The sequence below is a fragment of the Podarcis cretensis genome, assembly GCF_951804945.1.
Source record: "Podarcis cretensis genome assembly, chromosome: 10".
NCBI classification, from domain to species: Eukaryota; Metazoa; Chordata; class Lepidosauria; order Squamata; family Lacertidae; genus Podarcis; species Podarcis cretensis.
The window spans coordinates 1,491,208-1,510,031 of NC_137179.1; the positions used below are offsets into that span (position 1 = coordinate 1,491,208).

At 47.1% G+C, this 18,824-nt stretch overlaps 2 protein-coding genes and 2 long non-coding RNA genes across 5 annotated transcripts in view; 3 read left to right on the plus strand and 1 right to left on the minus strand.

The window, feature by feature from the left end:
* The window catches only part of LOC307225251 (uncharacterized protein), a gene marked incomplete at its 5' end in the record, with an annotated part of 106,429 nt that overhangs the window by 15,719 nt on the left and 71,886 nt on the right, over nucleotides 1-18,824 (plus strand). Inside the window, one exon of the mRNA XM_079993159.1 lies at nucleotides 18,199-18,343. Coding sequence (XP_079849285.1) covers nucleotides 18,199-18,343 — 145 coding nt within the window. The remainder of the gene's footprint in view (nucleotides 1-18,198; nucleotides 18,344-18,824) is intronic.
* Nucleotides 1-18,824, plus strand: part of LOC307225102 (uncharacterized protein) — a 37,060-nt gene that overhangs the window by 12,678 nt on the left and 5,558 nt on the right. The window contains exon 1 of one of the 2 annotated variants that reach the window (XM_079992869.1): nucleotides 18,397-18,420. The exons of the other annotated variant lie outside the window; for it this stretch is intronic. The gene's annotated coding sequence lies outside the window, so the exon portion shown is untranslated. Of the gene's footprint in view, nucleotides 1-18,396; nucleotides 18,421-18,824 lie in introns of those variants that run through there. 2 annotated transcript variants of the gene reach the window in all.
* On the minus strand, nucleotides 3,844-7,100 carry LOC307225350. The gene is made up of 2 exons (XR_013842918.1): nucleotides 5,949-7,100; nucleotides 3,844-3,960 (listed from the first exon to the last, which is right to left on the minus strand). It is a non-coding gene; the product is annotated as an uncharacterized lncRNA (long non-coding RNA).
* LOC307225290 overlaps nucleotides 14,308-18,824 on the plus strand; it is a 51,232-nt gene continuing 46,715 nt past the window's right edge. The window contains exon 1 of the long non-coding RNA XR_013842825.1: nucleotides 14,308-14,327. This is a non-coding gene — a long non-coding RNA (uncharacterized lncRNA). The remainder of the gene's footprint in view (nucleotides 14,328-18,824) is intronic.

The window sequence follows — 18,824 nt, forward strand, 5'->3', positions numbered from 1 at the left end:
AGCTCCATCTGGTACGCAGGCTAGAAGAAGAAGAAGAGTTTGGATTTGATAGGGCACCCTGATCAAATTTGCAGATGACACCAAACTGGGAGGGGTGGCTAACACCCGAGAGGATAGGATCACATTTCAAAACGACCTTGACAGATTAGAGAACTGGGCCAAAACAAACAAAATGAACTTTAACAGGGAGAAATGTAAAGTATTGCACTTGGGCAAAAAAATGAGAGGCACAAATACAAGATGGGTGACTCCTGGCTTGAGAGCAGTACATGTGAAAAGGATCTAGGAGTCTTGGTTGACCACAAACTTGACATGAGCCAACAGTGTGACACGGCAGCTAAAAAAGCCAATGCAATTCTGGGCTGCATCAATAGGAGTATTGCATCTAGATCAAGTATTCTGCTCTGGTCAGACCTCACCTGGAGTACTGTGTCCAGTTCTGGGCACCACAGTTCAAGAAGGACACTGACAAACTGGAACGTGTCCAGAGGAGGGCAACCAAAATGGTCAAAGGCCTGGAAACGATGCCTTATGAGGAACGGCTAAGGGAGCTGGGCATGTTTAGCCTGGAGAAGAGGAGGTTAAGGGGTGATATGATAGCCATGTTCAAATATATAAAAGGATGTCACATAGAGGAGGGAGAAAGGTTGTTTTCTGCTGCTCCAGAGAAGCGGACACGGAGCAATGGATCCAAACTACAAGAAAGAAGATTCCACCTAAACATTAGGAAGAACTTCCTGACAGTAGGAGCTGTTCGACAGTGGAATTTGCTGCCAAGGAGTGTGGTGGAGTCTCCTTCTTTGGAGGTCTTTAAGCAGAGGCTTGACAACCATATGTCAGGAGTGCTCTGATGGTGTTTCCTGCTTGGCAGGGGGTTGGACTCGATGGCCCTTGTGGTCTCTTCCAACGCTAGGATTCTATGATTCTATGTTGAATAAGACCGGGCCCAAGACAGAACCCTGTGGCACCCCACTAGTCACTCTTCTCCAGGATGAAGAGGAACCATTGATGAGCACCCTTTGGGTTCGGTCAGTCAGCCAGTTACAAATCCACTGCGTGGTAGCATAGTCAAGACCGCATTTTACCAGCTTCTTTACAAGAATATCATGGGGCACCTTGTCAAATGCCTTGCTAAAATCAAGGTAGGCTACATCCACTGCGTTCTCTTCATCTACCAGGCTTGTAATTCTGTCAAAAAATGAGATCAGGTTAGTCTGACACGACTTATTTTTCAGAAATCCATGCTGACTATTGGTGATCACAGTATTCCTTTCTAGGTGCTCACAAACTGTTTGCTTAATGATCCGCTCCAGAATCTTCCCTGGTATTGATGTCAGACTGACTGGGCGGTAATTATTTGGGTCCTCTCTTTTCCCCTTTTTGAAAATAGGGACAACATTTGCCCTCCTCCAGTCTGCCGGGACTTCGCCTGTTCTCCAGGAATTCTCAAAGATGACTGCCAGTGGTTCTGAGATCACATCTGCCAGTTCTTTTAATACTCTTGGATGCAGTTCATCTGGCCCTGGAGACTTGAATACATCTAGACTAGCCAAGTATTCTTGTACTATCTCCTTAGTTATGGGCTGTGTTTCCTCTGCTGAATCATTTGCTCCAAATTCTTCAGGTCGGGCATTGTTTTCTTTATTGGAGAAGACTGAGGCAAAGAAGGCACTGAGGAGTTCAGCCCTTTCTGTGTCCCCTGTTTGCATTTCACCATCTTCTCCTCTGAGTGACACCACTGTTTCTTTGTTCTTCCTTTTGCTACGAACATACCCATAAAAGCCTTTTTTGTTGCTTTTCACCTCTCTAGCAAGCCTGAGTTCATTCTGTGCTTTAGCTTTTCTGACTTTGTGTCTACACGTGCTGGCTATTTGTTTGAATTCCTCTTTGGTGGTTTCCCCCCTTTTCCATTTTTTGTACACATCCTTTTTTAATCTTAACTCAGTTAAAAGTTCTTTAGATAGCCACCCTGGCTTCTTTAGGCACCTTCCATGTTTCCGTCTCATTGGTATTGCCTAAAGTTGTGCTTTTACTATCTCCCTCTTAACAAACTCCCAGCCATCATGAACTCCCTTTCCTTTTAGTATTACTGTCCATGGGATCTCACCCAGCACTTCCCTAAGTTTTATGAAGTCGGCTTTCTTAAAGTCAAGAAATTGAGTCCTAGTATGCTTGGCTGCTCCTTTCCGCTGTATAGTAAACTTCAGAAGAGCATGATCACTCGCGCCTAATGATCCTTCCACTTCTACCCCACTAACCAGGTCATCAACATTGGTTAGGACCAGATCTAAAATGGCTGTTCCTCTTGTTGCTTCTCCCACTTTCTGGACAACGAAGTTGTCTGCAAGGCCAGTGAGGAATCTGTTTGACCTTATGCTCTTGGCTGAGTTTGACATCCAGCAAATATCCGGGTAATTGAAGTCCCCCATTACTACTATCTCCCTTCCTTTTGCATGCTTGCCCATCTGTTCCAGGAAGGCATCATCTATGCCCTCCGTTTGGCTTGGGGATCTATAGTAAACTCCCACAATGAGGTCCCTGTTATTCATCTCTCCCTTAACTTTGACCCAAATGCTCTCACTTTGGCTTTGAGGTTCTAAATCTTGGATCTCTTCACAGGTATACACATCCCTGACATATAACGCCACTCCTCCTCCTTTCTTGTCTGGTCTGTTTCTCTGAAATAGATTGTAACCCTCCATTATTACATTCCAGTCGTGGGACTTATCCCACCAGGTTTCAGTGATGCCTATTATGTCATATTTAGTTTGCTGTACCAAGAGCTCAAGCTCATCTTGTTTATTACCCATGCTTTGCGCATTAGTGTACAGACATTGAAGTCCATTAATCATTCCTATTTATCTACTTGCACTTTGATGTGCTTTCAAACTGCTAGGTTGGCAGAAGCAGGGACCGAGCAACAGGAGCTCACCCTGTCATGGGATTCGAACCGCCGAACTTCTGATCGGCAAGCCCTAGGCTCTGTGGTTTAACCCACAGCACCACCCGCATCCCATATTAGCCCTACACAACTGCAAAAGGAGAACGTTAACTAAGTTAGCTCCATTCATTTCAATGGCTCTGCTCCAAGTAAAGTGGTCCTTAAAGTGCAAGTGAGCAACTTCCCATGACTGCAAGACCAGAGCCTATAATAATAAAATCCCATAGAATGGCCAGGCAAGGACATTTCTCTCCTGACGTGCCCAAACCTGTGCCAGCTGTGGTGAGTGCCAGGCAACATGGTTAATATGAAAGCCCTAAGTGGATTCACCAGGGATTGCTACTACTGTTACACCAGGCCGGTGTGAGACCACAGAAGAGCTACCTTGACACCTAAGAACACAAAAATGGTGGGGGGCAAAGCAAACTGCATTTTTCAGTCATTAGTGGACCTTCCTGCTAAATGTAAACCATACGCCACTATTGAGAAAAAATATTTCTTCCAAGGTACTAGAATACCACAAGTAACTGAGCAACAAAATATTAATTTTACATGATATCCTATGTCTAACTATGTGCACTGTTTCACCATTATATTTCTATACAAATATCCTTAAGAAGCATGACATCCAAGTCCCTTTCAAGTTCACATGGACACACGCATCTGGGACGGAGAATAGCAGGTTAATATTTACCACCTTAAATTAAATGTGCGGAGAAAAGGATTGCAAAGTAACCACCTTTGCAATCTTATCTCCGAAGGGGGGAACTGTAGCAGGAACCCCCCCACCCCAATCATTCTGTTTGTATAAACTTCACACACACACACACACACACACACACACACTCACACACTACATACGCCACATTTCTGTTATAAATTCATAGAAAATCAACCATACATCGGATTTGCACTGTTCCATTTTATTTTTACTCCATATGACAAGAACTAACAAAGGGGGGTGGCTTAGTCCTGGTCAGCCATAATCCCTTCACTGTCTCAGCACATCCACAGGAGCTCTGCCCATACCAACCCTGATGATCCCAGACAGAAGACAATCAAGATCACAAAGAACTTGCATATGGGAGTGGATTCAGCTTGGACTGGAACAAAGGACAATGATCAGATCTTCCCTCTGGGGGCAGGAAACTGCAAACTCCCCTTTGTCTCCTGAAGTGACTCATGGGGAGGGGGGAAGGGAGGAACCAGCCAGGTGACAAGACACTCAGGTTACCACCAACTCCTCCCTCAACCCCTCCTTTCTGTAATGTATGCATGATGTTTCTGGGGGTGGGCTAGACCTAGAGGAGGGGAATTTCAAAAGTTTTATAAGACCTTGCACACTATTCTTCTGGGTCTTTCCTCTCTCCTGCACGTGAGGGGAATACCTTGTTGCAACAGTTCAATAAAGACCAAGCCTACAGGCTGCTGTTTTGCTCCAAGTTATCCTGGTTGGTGTCTTTGTTTTGTCCAAGGGAGCCCTCGGATTTTTCCTGTAACAGATTCCAGGCAGAAAGTGACCATCGGAGAGAAGCCCCGGTGTCTTGGGATGTTTGCACCCTTCCTGGGGGCGTTTTTTCCAACAGACCCCTCCCCACGGGGCCAGCAGCGCATCCATGCAAAGGAAGAGCAGAGCTGCCGCCCTCCTGCGACCCTCCGCACCGTGACTTGCCCCCCTCTCGCCATGCAGCGCTGGGACCCCCGCTCTCCCCTTGGGCCCTATCCTGGGAGAGAGGAGACTCACCGGATCCCAGCAGGCGCCCCCCCCCCCAGGCAGCCTCTGCAGAGCCGAACCAACGGGACCCCCACACGCCCCACTTCTTGCAGGAAAGGGAGGGGTTGGGCTTTCGCTCTGGAGGACCCTGCCCCCCCGTCTTACTTTCCTGTCTAGGAATCCAGCTCGTTTCCGTTTAACCCTTGGCAAGCCGAGCGCACCCAACTCACGCCTCTCCCTCTTTCCAGAGCCGGAGCATCGCGCGCCAATGGCATCCCGAGAAGGCGGAGGAGGAGAGGTTTATGGATTACTTCCAGCAACGGATACATCCAGTTTTGGACAGCAGCTGAACAGCCCCCTAACAGCTGGCCCCTGAGCACGGGTTCCAAGAAATCTTCACTGGCTCCCGGTCCTTTTCCGAGGACCATTCAAAGTGTTGGTGCTGACCTTGAAAGCTCCAAATGGTCTCAGCCCAGTAGAAGGGAAGGAGCGTCTCCACGTCCATCGCTCAGCCCGGACACTGAGGTCCAGCTCCGAGGGTCTTCTGGCAGGTCCCTCAGTGCGAGAAGTGAGGTCACAGGGTGCCTTTGCGGTTGTCATGACTGCCCTGTGGAACGCCCTCCCACCAGATATCAAGGAGACAAACCTCCATAGACGCCTAAAAGCAGCTCCGTATCGGGAAGCGTTTAATATTTCATGTTGGGTCATGTTTTCTTCTATTCTTTTGGAAGCTGCCCAGAGACAATGTTCTTGTTCTTGTTGTACATGTTGTTGTCGTTGGACATCCAGCTTTTCATAGCCAACAACACAGAGATAAAGGGCTGCTTCATTCTGTGCTTTTGGACTCCTATGTGGGCTTATGGTTTTGGTGCTTGTGGATCTCATGGGATTTAATGTCTTGCCATTATAAATGCACGGGGATAAGCGCATGTACACAGACACATTTCCGCAAAAAGACCCAAACTCCGGCATGTAGCCGCAGGTGATACAATTGGAGCCTTTCTGCAAATGGCCTTTGCAACACAACTCACTGGGTGGTAACAAAGTATACACATGTTGCAGGAACCCCCCCACCCCAATCATTCTGTTTGTATAAACTTCACACACACACACACACGCCACATTTCTGTTATAAATTCATAGAAAAATAGAAAATCAATCATACATCGGATTTGCACTGTTTCATTTTATTTTTACTCCATATGACAAGAACTAACAAAGGGGGGTGACTTAGTCCTGGTCAGCCATAATCCCTTCACTGTCTCAGCACATACACAGGAGCCCTGCCCATACCAACCCTGATGATCCCAGACAGAAGACAATCAAGATCACAAAGAACTTGCATATGGGAGTGGATTCAACATGGACTGAAACAAAGGACACTGATCAGATCTTCCCTCAGGGGGCAGGAAACTGCAAACTCCCCTTTGTCTCCTGGAAGTGACTCAGGGGGAGGGGGGAAAGGAGGAACCAGCCAGGTGACAAGACACTCAAGTTACCACCAACTCCTCCCTCAACTCCTCCTTTCTGTAATGTATGCATGATGTTTCTGGGGGTGGGCTAGACCTAGAGGAGGGGAATTTCAAAAGTTTTTATAAGACCTTGCACACTATTCTTCTGGGTCTTTCCTCTCTCCTGCACGTGAGGGGAATACCCTGTTGCAACAGTTCAATAAAGGCCAAGCCTACAGGCTGCTGTTTTGCTCCAAGTTATCCTGGTTGGTGTCTTTGTTTTGTCCAAGGGAGCCCTCGGATTTTTCCGGTAACAGTTTGGCGACCATGCTCAGGGACACTTGGTTCTCCTGCAAAGGTGAGAGGGGAGATAGAGGGGATCGGGCGCCACTGGGCAACCTTAGCCCAGGGATCCTTCTTCCTCTCCCTGCCTCCTCTTTGCGGGCGGTAATCAATCGTCACCAAAAGCCCAACCGGGGGGAGCAAAGGCGAGGTCAAGCCGGCTAAGGGGAAAGGATCCTGGGATCCGCGGGGGACATCTTCAAACGTGAGTATGGTTTGAAGTAAACACATTGGGTGGCGGGTGGAAATAAACGTCCTCACGACAGCCAGACTTTCCTTCTTTCATTTCCGACGTTCCCTCTCGGGGTCGGCCAGGAACGTTCAGCTTTATCCTTTTCTCCCCCGATCCTCCCCTTTCGGAAAGTGGCCAGGGAGGTCGCGGAACTTTACTGTCTGACGTTCCCCCTCGGGGTCGTCCAGGAACGCCAAAATCTTTCCCTTTCTCTCCCCCCAATTTCTTACGCGGAACGTGTCCGGGGAAATTGTGGTACTTTTACTGTTTTCCGACGTTCCCCCTCGGGGTCGTCCAGGAACGTCTTAATCTCTCTATCCCTTTTCTCCCCCGTTTTCCGTCTTGGAATTGAGTCCGGGAAAGCGTGGCTCTTTACCGTTTTTCTCTGACGTCCCTCTCTCGGAGTCGTCCAGAGGCGTCCTTCAAAGCACTCTCTCTCTCCTCTCTCTCTCTCCTCTTTCCCTTTCTCTCCCCCCAATTTCTTACGCGGAACGTGTCCGGGGAAATTGTGGTACTTTTACTGTTTTCCGACGTTCCCCCTCGGGGTCGTCCAGGAACGTCTTAATCTCTCTATCCCTTTTCTCCCCCGTTTTCCGTCTTGGAATTGAGTCCGGGAAAGCGTGGCTCTTTACTGTTTTTCTCTGATGTCCCTCTCTCGGAGTCGTCCAGAGGCATCCTTCAAAGCACTCTCTCTCTCTCTCTCTCTCTCTCTCTCTCTCTCTCTCTCTCCTCTAATTATGCAAACAAAGCTGCCCCTCCTGCCTGGCGACCTTTGTTAGGGATGACCCGGGTACGTGAGAACGCAAGGTTGTTTGTTTCCTTTCCAAACCTTCATTTTCTCGGGCCTTAATCTGGCATTGCACTGTGCAAGCGTCCAGTAGGGGTTCCGAACTTAGTCTCAAAGGCTAGGCAGGAGGCTGTCGTGGAGGGTAGAGGGGGAAATTGTCTTGTAAACAGCGCTGAGGTAAGGAATTCCGGGCAGAGAGACCCGTGGTTTAGTTTCCGGGCAGAGACCCGTGGTTTGAGTTTCCGGGCAGAGAGAGACCCGTGGTTTGAGTTTCAGGTTCAGGTTTGAGATTTCCAGAAATTAATTCGTGGTTTATAGATAAGTAGGAATTGTGTTAGTCAAGGGTACTTTGAGTACTGAAAGGATCTTTTATCTGTCCCCCCTTTCTTTCCCATTGCCCCTCTTCCCTTGTGTGTGTGTGTCCACTCTTTCTGTCTTTAGCGTACTTCGTTAACGAAAAAAAGAAGAAAAAAGCCTAATAATAACATATGAGAGAATGGGAGCTCACTAAACACCCTAACTGGACTCCTCCTGGCAACAAAGCTTCCTTGAAGCCTTTTTGCCCCAGAGAGGATTCTAATATGCCCCTCCAGCTTGTCATCTCCAATTGGGAAAAAAAAAAATAAAAAAAAAAATAAAGGGGCAAAATGGTCTTTCCAAGTACAAAGTACGAGACCATTGTAACTTTTAGTGGGTGGCTTAGGCCCACCACCTGGAACCCAGGGCACAGTGGCCACCCCAGGGATCCTTTAACAAAATCAGGGTTTGAACCCTTAGGGAGAGCTGAACACATCAAATTTGGGTTGTTAAACTAGAACCTAAAGCTAGAACATGAAACCGTAAATTTAATGGTGCTCAGAAGGCAGTAGATATAATAGCCCAGCCTGGGAGCCCATGCATTTGAGATCTTAGTTTCTCAAAAAAAAAAAAGAAAAAAAAAAAGGATAAGAGATGTACTCAAAGATTTGGAAATATTTAAAGGGTTTGTGTTTACATTGGCTCCGGCATCCACAGACTGTTCTTAAATGCACATAGTTTTTAAATTGCAAGCATGCTTCGAAATTTTAAATCTAAGGAAGCCATGTTGGGCCTCATCAGTCTTAAACAGGACCAAAAAATAAATAAATAAATCATTAGAATGAAGTGTGCAAATGTTTGTTCTTTGAGAGAGGCTCCAAGGAGTCTTCCTCCGAGTAGCTTGAGTGAGGAGTATGATTTTAAGTTGATGGTAGATAATGTTATGTTGCAACGTTTGAGTTTATGAGTTTATATCCGTGTTCCAGTATTCCTTTCCAGTATTTTGAAATGTGCTGTAAAAAAACTAATGTTTCTGCTGCAAAAGCCTAGTAGAGCCAACTGCTCTCTCAAGCTAAAATGCAGTGTATGTATTTCATTAAGCATCTGCCTATGAAAATGTGTTCTTTCTAAGAAAAAAATTGGTATTAAAAATTGGTTTTAAATGTAGAGGCTTCCATAGCCAGCAAAATTGTCTATCTGAGTCCAGTCCTGATATCAGTCTCTATAAGACTTCCTGGCCTCTTTTCTTAGAAAATGCCCACCTTGTTTCATTCTGTCTCTTTCATGTTTTCCCCCCCACTTCTCCTTCTTACTTCTGTGCTAGGTAAATTTACTCCCAAGTAAGCTTCCTTTAAAGGAAACTGCAAGGGGGGGGGGCCTAGATTAGGCTTACTATTCCTATGCAAGTTCAGGAAAAACTCACTTTTGTATTCCTTTTAAATCAAATCTATGGCTGTTTTAACTATGTTTTATAAGAGATCCTCTCCCTCTTAGGAAAAATGTTCACTTCAATCTTCCTTTAAAGATAATTTCTCTAGGAACTTGAAGGAAGCAAACTCACTCAAACTATCTCAAGATCTGCTAAAACGGCTCTGTCTAAAGTTGGCTACTTTTCTTTTTCTCTTCCTTAGTACATGATACGAGCATAGATGTTTCCTTTCCCAGTTAAAAATCTGTACTTAAATGTATATGTCCTTTTGGTACTGCAAATCTTGCTTTGAAATCTTGCTATGAACACTGTATTTAGGGTTGGACTAGATGACCCAAGGGTCCCTTTCAGCTCTCCCAATTTGTGGCTGTGTGGAGGGCCATGTGTCTGCAAGCATGTGATGAGTTGAAATTCAGCCCAACTTTGCTCTTTGTTTTTCTTTAAAAAAGGTGAGAGGTAAAAATCCGTGATGTTTTGAAGCAGAACTGGTAATTTCAAGCATTTGAGTGATTACAGTGTTTATCATTTTCTCTACTATTAAAAAAAATAAATAAATCAAACTTCTAAGTCAATTCAAAGTTTAAGCACATAAAATACATATGAGTCTTGACCATTTATCCTGTAAATAAAGGGCAGCAAAATTTGTCTGCAAATGGTAAGGCTGAAATGACTGAGAATGTTAAAAAAAAAAAAAAAAAAAATCCTATAAATTCTGACTCTCTGGCCATTTTTTCCCATATATAAGGGCGTGGCAGATTGTTCCGCGAATGGCCAGAGGGATATTAGCCCTTTCCTGTACATAAAGGAAGCAATCCCTTTTGCTTGGGCTGCAATTGCTAGCTCTTGTGAATACTTAAATTGCTGAGTTTCTCTTTTTTGTTTTAAAATCTAACCCTATTTTTAAAATCTACTCCTTACCCTTCATTCCCTTTATTCAAATGGTAATTTAGCCAAAGGTTTCAACATTTTCAATAGTATAAAAGAGACATGAACTCTGCACATGCACAGAGGCTAGATCAGCAAAGAAGGGGGAACTGTCGGGAGTGAGAGGAGCTTGGGCTGAAGGGGGAAATTTATCCAAATTTCCTTATGTAAAACTTGGAGCCACTGAGGGAAATAACCTTTAATGTGTCCTTTCCTCCAGGGGCTTCGTAAGACAAAAGGATTAAAAAAAAACAAAAAAAAAAAAAACTAGCCCATCAAAAGTCAAGAGTCTTCCAGGTTCCAAATCTTAACATGACAAATTCTTTTCACAGGTAAATATCAAAGCGCTCCCACTGTGAGTTCCACTCTTGAATAGTCCTCCCCCCAATGAGATTTAACTTTTATAACAGGCTTTGTGTGCATTTTAGGAACAGCATTTCCTGACAGGCCTCTCGCATGAAATAATTTTTCCCTTTTAACAGGATATGTGAACCCCGATAACAAAGTGTTTGTCCCTTTTTCCTCCCACAACAACTTTCTTTCTGTTCTGTGAAATCCCTGCTGTAGTAGTGACTTCCATCTCTTTGTGGCTTTGACACTTTTAAAGTTACAAATAATCTCCTTTCATTTATTTAATCAGTTTTTTCATGAAATTAATCGAAGCACAACCAAGCATTGTTTGTGGAATGGTATTTGTTTACCTTTTGCCTGAGCATTTCTTATTAATTCTGTCATTTTGGCTAGTTCAAGGTACTTGCACAACTTTAAATTGCCATTCATTTTTTCCTTGGTATTAAGTCATTTCCCAGTATTTTGCTATTAACATTCTAGCCAATGTTGTCACATCAAGAAACACTCTTTTATTTTCATTGTTACTTCAGATTTCTTGAAATTGTGTGTCTTAGCATTTATTTATTTTTTGTTCCTCATAGGTCATTGTGTGTGCGTGTGTGTGTTTTATTATTATTTTAACCTTGTATTTTTTTACAGTTCTCTTTCTCTCCAAAGTGAAGGAAAACAAACCAACTTAGCAGATAATAACAGTAATTATATGGAAATGTGATAATAATATTGGAATGAATGAAATGCTTAATCCGCTAAGATTTTTATTATTTGCAGCTTCCCACGTAAATTGAAGGACATCCTTTTTCCCTTTTGCCCCTTCCCCTTACTAACTCCTATCTATTTAAGTCTCCAAAACCCTGCCCCTTACAGGATGTCACTTCTACAGATGTGTTACTACAGACCTATGATGAAAAAGCTTCGCCACCACCTGCAGCAACAGACACCAAAGTTTTCAAAGTGGCCACAGCTATCTCTTTCAAAGGATATAGACCGCCGGGGGAGTGGGGCTGACAAAGGGGGGAGGAGTTGAATTGCAAGGACATTTTCTCACTTTTGAACCTCAAGATACATGCGTAAAAATATCACAATTGTCTCAAGATATGCAACTGATACTATTAGTTTGTTTTGTATTATGTGTTATTATGTAGGAATGTTGAAATGTGTCTGACAGTGTGTTATTTCCACAAATGGGGGGAATTGGGGCTATTTTTGTGGCTATTTTTGTGTGTAATTGTTTTTATGTTTAATGTCTTATTCCTTACACCCCAGTGGAGGATTCTCATACATTTTATGCTTTTTACAGATCAGGCTATTATGTAGTCCAATGTTTAGAATTAGATAAATTTATAACCACATTTAGTTGTTTCACCTGGCACTCTGCCAACTTCCCTACCCATTTTAAAAATGTGCTAAAACTCACTTTACCAAGGAGAAGCTTCAGGAAGGTGTGTATGCTTTGGTTTAGCCGGAATAATCCCTTATAGAGTTAAATTGACTTATTTGGACAAGTGCCCTTTTTAGAATGGGTTTCTTTTAACAGATTGGTTTGAAAAGTTGAGAACCATGGGGCAAGATAAATTCAAATTGGACTCAGTTTGAATTGGGCAAGTGTATCCAGGCTGCAAGTAGCTTTTTGGTCCTTAAAGTGCAAGTGAGCAACTTCCCATGACTGCAAGACCAGAGCCTATAATAATAAAATCCCATAGAATGGCCAGGCAAGGACATTTCTCTCCTGACGTGCCCAAACCTGTGCCAGCTGTGGTGAGTGCCAGGCAACATGGTTAATATGAAAGCCCTAAGTGGATTCACCAGGGATTGCTACTACTGTGGCACGATGCCGATGTGAGACCACAGAAGAGCTACTTTGACACCTGAGAACACAAAAATGGCGGGGGACAAAGCAAACTGCATTTTTCAGTCATTGGTGGACCTTCCTGCTAAATGTAAAGCATACGCCACTATTGAGAAAATATTTATTCCAAGGTGCTAAAATACCACAAGTAACTGAGCAACAAAATATTAATTTTACGTGATATCCTATGTCTAACTATGAGCACTGTTACAATGTTACATTTCTATGCAAATATCCTTGAGAAATGTGACATCCAAGTCCCTTTCAGGTTCACATGGACACACGCATCTGGGAGGGAGAATAGCAGGTTAATATTTACCACTTTAAATTGTCCGGAGAAAAGGATTGCAAAGTAGCCACCTTTGCAATCTTATCTCCGAAGGGGGGAACTGTTGCAGGAACCCCCCCACCCCAATCATTCTGTTTGTATAAACTTCACACACACACACACACGCCACATTTCTGTTATAAATTCATAGAAAAATAGAAAATCAATCATACATCGGATTTGCACTGTTTCATTTTATTTTTACTCCATATGACAAGAACTAACAAAGGGGGGTGACTTAGTCCTGGTCAGCCATAATCCCTTCACTGTCTCAGCACATACACAGGAGCCCTGCCCATACCAACCCTGATGATCCCAGACAGAAGACAATCAAGATCACAAAGAACTTGCATATGGGAGTGGATTCAACATGGACTGAAACAAAGGACACTGATCAGATCTTCCCTCAGGGGGCAGGAAACTGCAAACTCCCCTTTGTCTCCTGGAAGTGACTCAGGGGGAGGGGGGAAAGGAGGAACCAGCCAGGTGACAAGACACTCAAGTTACCACCAACTCCTCCCTCAACTCCTCCTTTCTGTAATGTATGCATGATGTTTCTGGGGGTGGGCTAGACCTAGAGGAGGGGAATTTCAAAAGTTTTTATAAGACCTTGCACACTATTCTTCTGGGTCTTTCCTCTCTCCTGCACGTGAGGGGAATACCCTGTTGCAACAGTTCAATAAAGGCCAAGCCTACAGGCTGCTGTTTTGCTCCAAGTTATCCTGGTTGGTGTCTTTGTTTTGTCCAAGGGAGCCCTCGGATTTTTCCGGTAACACACATTTGCCTCTTTTCAACGTAGCCCCGTTTCCTCAATGAATCCACCCATTTCTGGATGAAATGTAGCTTCTGCCAGGAAAACCTGAGCTGAAATAGTAAGGAGAGCAAAACAGCAGCCCTGTCTGACCCCCGTCAGCCCCCAGACGCCCCCAGTCACGTGGCAGGAGATTCTTCCTGAGCCCCCCCCCATCAGTGATGATCCAGATATGATCCATTGGTGATCCCCATGATCCAAGCAGACTGGTCCAAAGAGCAGATCTCTAGGCCTGAATGAAAGGGGTCTGCGGTGATGGATTCTGGAGTCAAGAAATCCGCCCTTTCCAGTGATCTCTCCGGCTGGCCCGGAAAAGGCAGCGAGCAGGAATCCTCAGGGATCCCGACGGACAGACAGACTTGTCATGTTGCCCAAACACGAACTCGGAGTCTGATCTGATTTCCATGCAGAACTCATTTTGTGACTTCGCTGTTGGATTGTCGGGATCAGCCCCTCCCCCGCTCTCCTGATCCCAGAAGGAAGACCGGGGGGTGGGGTGGGGTGGGGTGGGATTTCCTCTCCTCCTCCCCCCCCCACCCGCTCAACCCTTTCCCTCGCCTCCCGGAACATCCTTCTCTCATCCCGCCCCCACAATCCCAGATCCCGCCCCCAGTACATTGCTGCTCCTCCTCCTCCTCCTCCTCCTCCTCCTCCTTCTCCTCCAATCCGGCTTCTGCTCCAGGAATGGGGGGGGGTGAGCCCCCTCCCAAACTGCCTGCTTCTCCCGCAAGTGGAGCTTCCACCTTCCACTCCGAATTGCTGCTCTGCCCCGTAGATCTAGGGGGGGGGGCGCTTTCGGAAAGGGGAGGGAGGAGGCAGGGGACCCCCCCCCGTGGATGTTGCAGGAAGGAGAATCGGGAGCGAGGACAAAGAGGTAAAGGGGTCGCGGGGGGGGGGGAGAGGGGAGAAGAGGACCCAGAGACCCCGCCAGCTCCCCCAAGCGCCTTCCGTGGGCCCCGTCGGCAGGGCCTGGATCCCGGCACGCGTGCTGCGAAGGGGGCTTTTCTCGGCCCCTTAGGCGCCTTGACAGGGGCGGGCATGGGGCCCCTATCCAGGGAGTCCCCATGAAGACCCCATCGCCCCGTGTCCCCCGCGCCGGCATCCCCGGAGCTCTGGGGGCTCCGCGCAGAGAGAGTTGGGCCATGAAAGGGTTAACGGGCACGAGGGATAGAGACCCCCCCCTGTTCCTCCCCTGCTTGTCTTGCGGGGGGCGCCTCCAGTTGCAGAGATGGGGGCGCAGGGTGTGGGGTGAGCAGAGCCAAGGGAGCCTCTGGATGCAGGGGAGACTCAGGAGAGAGGGAGGGGGTCAAGGAAATTGGGGGGGGAGGGAGGGGAGCATCCCTGGGGCAGGGAAGGGCAGCATTGGCGGGGGGGGGAGGGAGAGATAGAAAGGACAGTCTGGGTAGGGCCGCCTTGGCTTCTCCCTCCTACAAGGAATGCCCCCCCTTCAAGGTGACCAGAGAGGGATCCCTGGAAAGTGGGGGGTCCAGTCCCCCCACCCCTTCCATCCTGCAATCTCCATCCCCTTCCAACCCCATAAGCCCCTGCCCTCTCCAGACACAGTGCTTCTGCCCAGTCCAACCACTGGTCCCCTGGAGAGGAGAGGAAATCCCGAGAGGAAGAGAGGAGGGGGGAGGCCTTCTCTTGGTTTCCGCAATCCCACCCAGGAAGCAGCCAGAAACCTTTTCCTCTCTCTCAGGCTTCCATCTTTATTGTCTTTTCCCCTGCCTGGTTCATTGAGGATGAGGATAATGTACACCTGTCATCAGAAACAGGGGTGCAGAGTCCATGGAATAGAAGTTGCACCTCAAAAGCATTTCTGTTCCTCTTATTTTTGGTAGGGAGTGTCAGAGTGACTGACAAGCTGAGATTCTTCCCAGTCAAAGGACCCATTTTCGTGATAGACAGTGCCTGTGTCTGGAGGCTCTACACACAGGGTTTGCCTGTGCAGGCCAAAAACTGCCAGTATTAGCACAGGTGAGGTGTGTGACCTCCCCAAATTTACAGAATGTATATGAATGAGATTTCCTGGGTGGGATTATAGTTTATGGCAACCCTGTGATTTTGTCCACCCATAACATTTTATGATATAGCAGTACGAGCTCCAAAATAACTAAAAAAAAACCCCACAAGATCATCATCATCATCATCGTATTTATACCTCGGGCCTTAGTTTGCCTCCCCATGATCTAAAGAAAACACCAGCTTTGAATCATACAGAGTAAAACTACCAGAACCTTCTTGAACCGATAGGTTAGGAATTAGATCTGTACTTTTCTATGCCTGAGAAATGCAACCATGACACTGGGAATGTTCAGGGATGCAGGAGAGGATATATTGTTTGATTATATCCTTTCCAACTTGTGCTAACAAGTTGTGCAATTTAGCAGAGTAACATTCCCCTTTTTAAACTTATAGCGGATGCGTTTCTCAGGCTCGCTAAAGCCTCTAAAATAAGTTTCCTTGGTAATTTCCCCTTTAGTCCCTCATAAAAAGATAGACACGACACAGTCTTCTATAAAAGTATAAAAAGAGTTTACTCACACATTCTGTTCATAAATGGATCCCAGAAGGCAGACTTAAGTTACAAAAGTTACAAACACCTGGAAACTATCCCATAAGGAGACAGCCCAAATGAGCATCTTAGGCTAAGCAGATGTTGCTTCTTCGACGAATGTAGTCAGAGAGAGAGTGGCTGACCAGTCCTGCTCTTTTGTTACCTGGGCAGGTGAGGTCGCACCCACTTCTAGTCACATGCAGAAGAAGTCTGTCCCAGCCTAGGAGAAACCGGAAGTTCTGACTGGCTGCTCTAGACATCCCCTTTTATTTCCACTCTAGGGATGTTGTACTTGACTGCTCTTGTGTTTCACATCCCACAGACACTTTAAAAGTCAGCACCAACCGTTTGAATTGTGCTCGGAAATGCGCTGGGAGCCAGGGGAGATACTTTAGAAATTGTGTTATGTGGTCTTAGTGGCTGCTCCCAGTAACTAGTCTAGCTCCCCCATTCTGGATTAGTTGCAGTTTCAGAGTCACCTTCAAAGGCGGCCCCATGTAGAGCAGCTGGCAGTACTCCAAGCAGGAAATAACCAGAGCATGCACCACTCTGGCCAGACAGTCTGCAGGCTACTTGGGTCTCATCCTGTGTACCAGATGGAGCTGCCAGACAGCTGCCCTGGACACAGAATTGATCTGCGCCTCCATGCACAGCTGGGAGTCCAAAATGACCCCCAGGCTGCACACCTGGTCCTTCAGGGGCACAGTTATCCCATCAGGACCAGGAATGCCCCCATCCTCCCCCAGGGACAGTATTTCTGTCTTGTCAGGATTCAGCCTCAATGTGTTACCCGCCATCCATCCTCCAACCACCTACAGACAGCCACACAGGGCATTCACCATCTTCACTGGTTCCAATTTTAAAGAGAGGAAGAGCTGGGCATCATCCACATACTGGTGAACACCCAACCCAAACCCCCTGATGATCTCTCCCAGTGGCTGCATATAGATAGTAAAAAGCATAGGGGAGAGGATGGAGCCCTGGGGCAGCCCACAAGTAAGCATCCAGGGGTCTGAACACCACTTTCTGGACATGGCCCAGGAGGAAGGAGGGGAACCACTGCATAGCAGGGCCCCCAGCTCCCCTAGATGGTCCAGAAGGACACCATGGCCAAAGGTCTTCAAAGCTGCTGAGAGATCCAGCAGAACCAGGAAAGAGCTTCCCCCTCAGCCTCTGGCCCGTTGGAGATAATCAGCCAGGGCAGTTCAAGTCCCATGATGAGGCCTGAATCCCCATTGGAAGGATCATGGCGGCAGGAGCTTTCCTGGTCCTGCACCCCCAAAAGCTTCCGCCACAATACTTTCTTTAGCTTTCAAGGGTCCACCGGATACATTGTGGTATTTTCTTCGAAAAACAAATATTTTGAATACTTTTACAGTGCCGTATGATGTAAATATGGGATGCGGGTGGTGCTGTGGGTTAAACCACAGAGCCTAGGACTTGCCACAGAGCCTAGGACTTGCCAATCAGAAGGTCAGCGGGCGAGTGTCCGCAAGCCTTGCGCGCCCGGGGGGAGGTCCTGCCGGGCGCGCGAGGCTTGGGGCGGCAGCCTGCAGCCTGAAGCACGTGGAGCCCTCTGGAGGGTGCCCCGTGCTTCGGGCAGGTGTGTGCAAGGCTTGGGGCGGCAGCCGTGGCTGGGGGGGGGAATAATTTTTTTTAATTCATTTCCCTCCCCCCAAAAAAACGCAAGCTCCGGGGACAGCTGGGAGGCGCAGCACGTCTTCCTGCTGTCCCCGGACCAGGTCTGCAGGTGGGCGGCGGGGAGAAGAGCGCTTCTCCCCACTGCCGGCCCCACAAGCGCCTGGGGGAGAAATAATTTTTTTCCCCTTTATTTCCCCCCAAAAAAACTTGGTGCGTCCTATGGGCCGGTGCGTCCTATGGGGCGAAAAATGTGGTATGTTTGGCACCAGCTTGGCTGCAGGAGTTGAATGAAGAAGGTGTGCAGGACACCATCCAACCCTCTTAGAGACTCCACTCTGGATTTGTGTAGGTTTTCCTCCATAGCCTTTTCTTCCCCTGAACATAGCTCAAGAGGCAGTGAAAGTTTAGGAGCAGAGTTTTCCTTCTCGATGGGCTTCCTTCCCCGGTTGACGATCCCATCGGCCCTTCACTTTCCTCTGCAGAATGGGCAGAATCTGCCTTCTAGACTGTGGGATTCACTGTTGTTCTCCTCCTCTCCATCCACCAGGGCCTGCCTTCACCTGCAGCAGAAATCCCCAACCCACCAAGGATTTGAGACCCATCAACTATCCTCACCTGGTTTTGCCGGCCGGTTGAAGCGATTCCTGGGATTGTGGCCCCTGTTGCATGCTGACAGCTTCTGGAAGCCACAGGTGAGAGCTGAGTGCAGGGTGGGGACCAATGGTGGATAAATTACCCCATAAGGTGCATGACATGACCCCCACCAAAGGTACCCAGATATTTGAGACAGATAAGGAATAAATTCACGTCTCTGGGGCTTGAGATCAGGCAGCACATCATCATTATAAAGAACCACTGGGATTCCCATTTGCCATCTTCTTTCCTTCTGCTTCTCCTGCTCTCTCCATGCAATGCGAGGCATGTAGACAGAGGTCCATCTCCAAGAACAGGAGCTTCCCTGAGCACCCATTCAGCTGACCCCAAGCACCAAGCCTTGCCACTAGTTCTCTGACTGACCCAGAAAAGATGTAGACCAGGGTCTCACATAATAGTCCACATGGACCTCTTGTGGCCAATGAGACTGTGCAGGTGATTCATAAAGATCTAGAGGTGGATGGAGGATTATGATGCAGAGGATGGGGAATGTCCAAAGGAACGATGGACCAGAGAAAG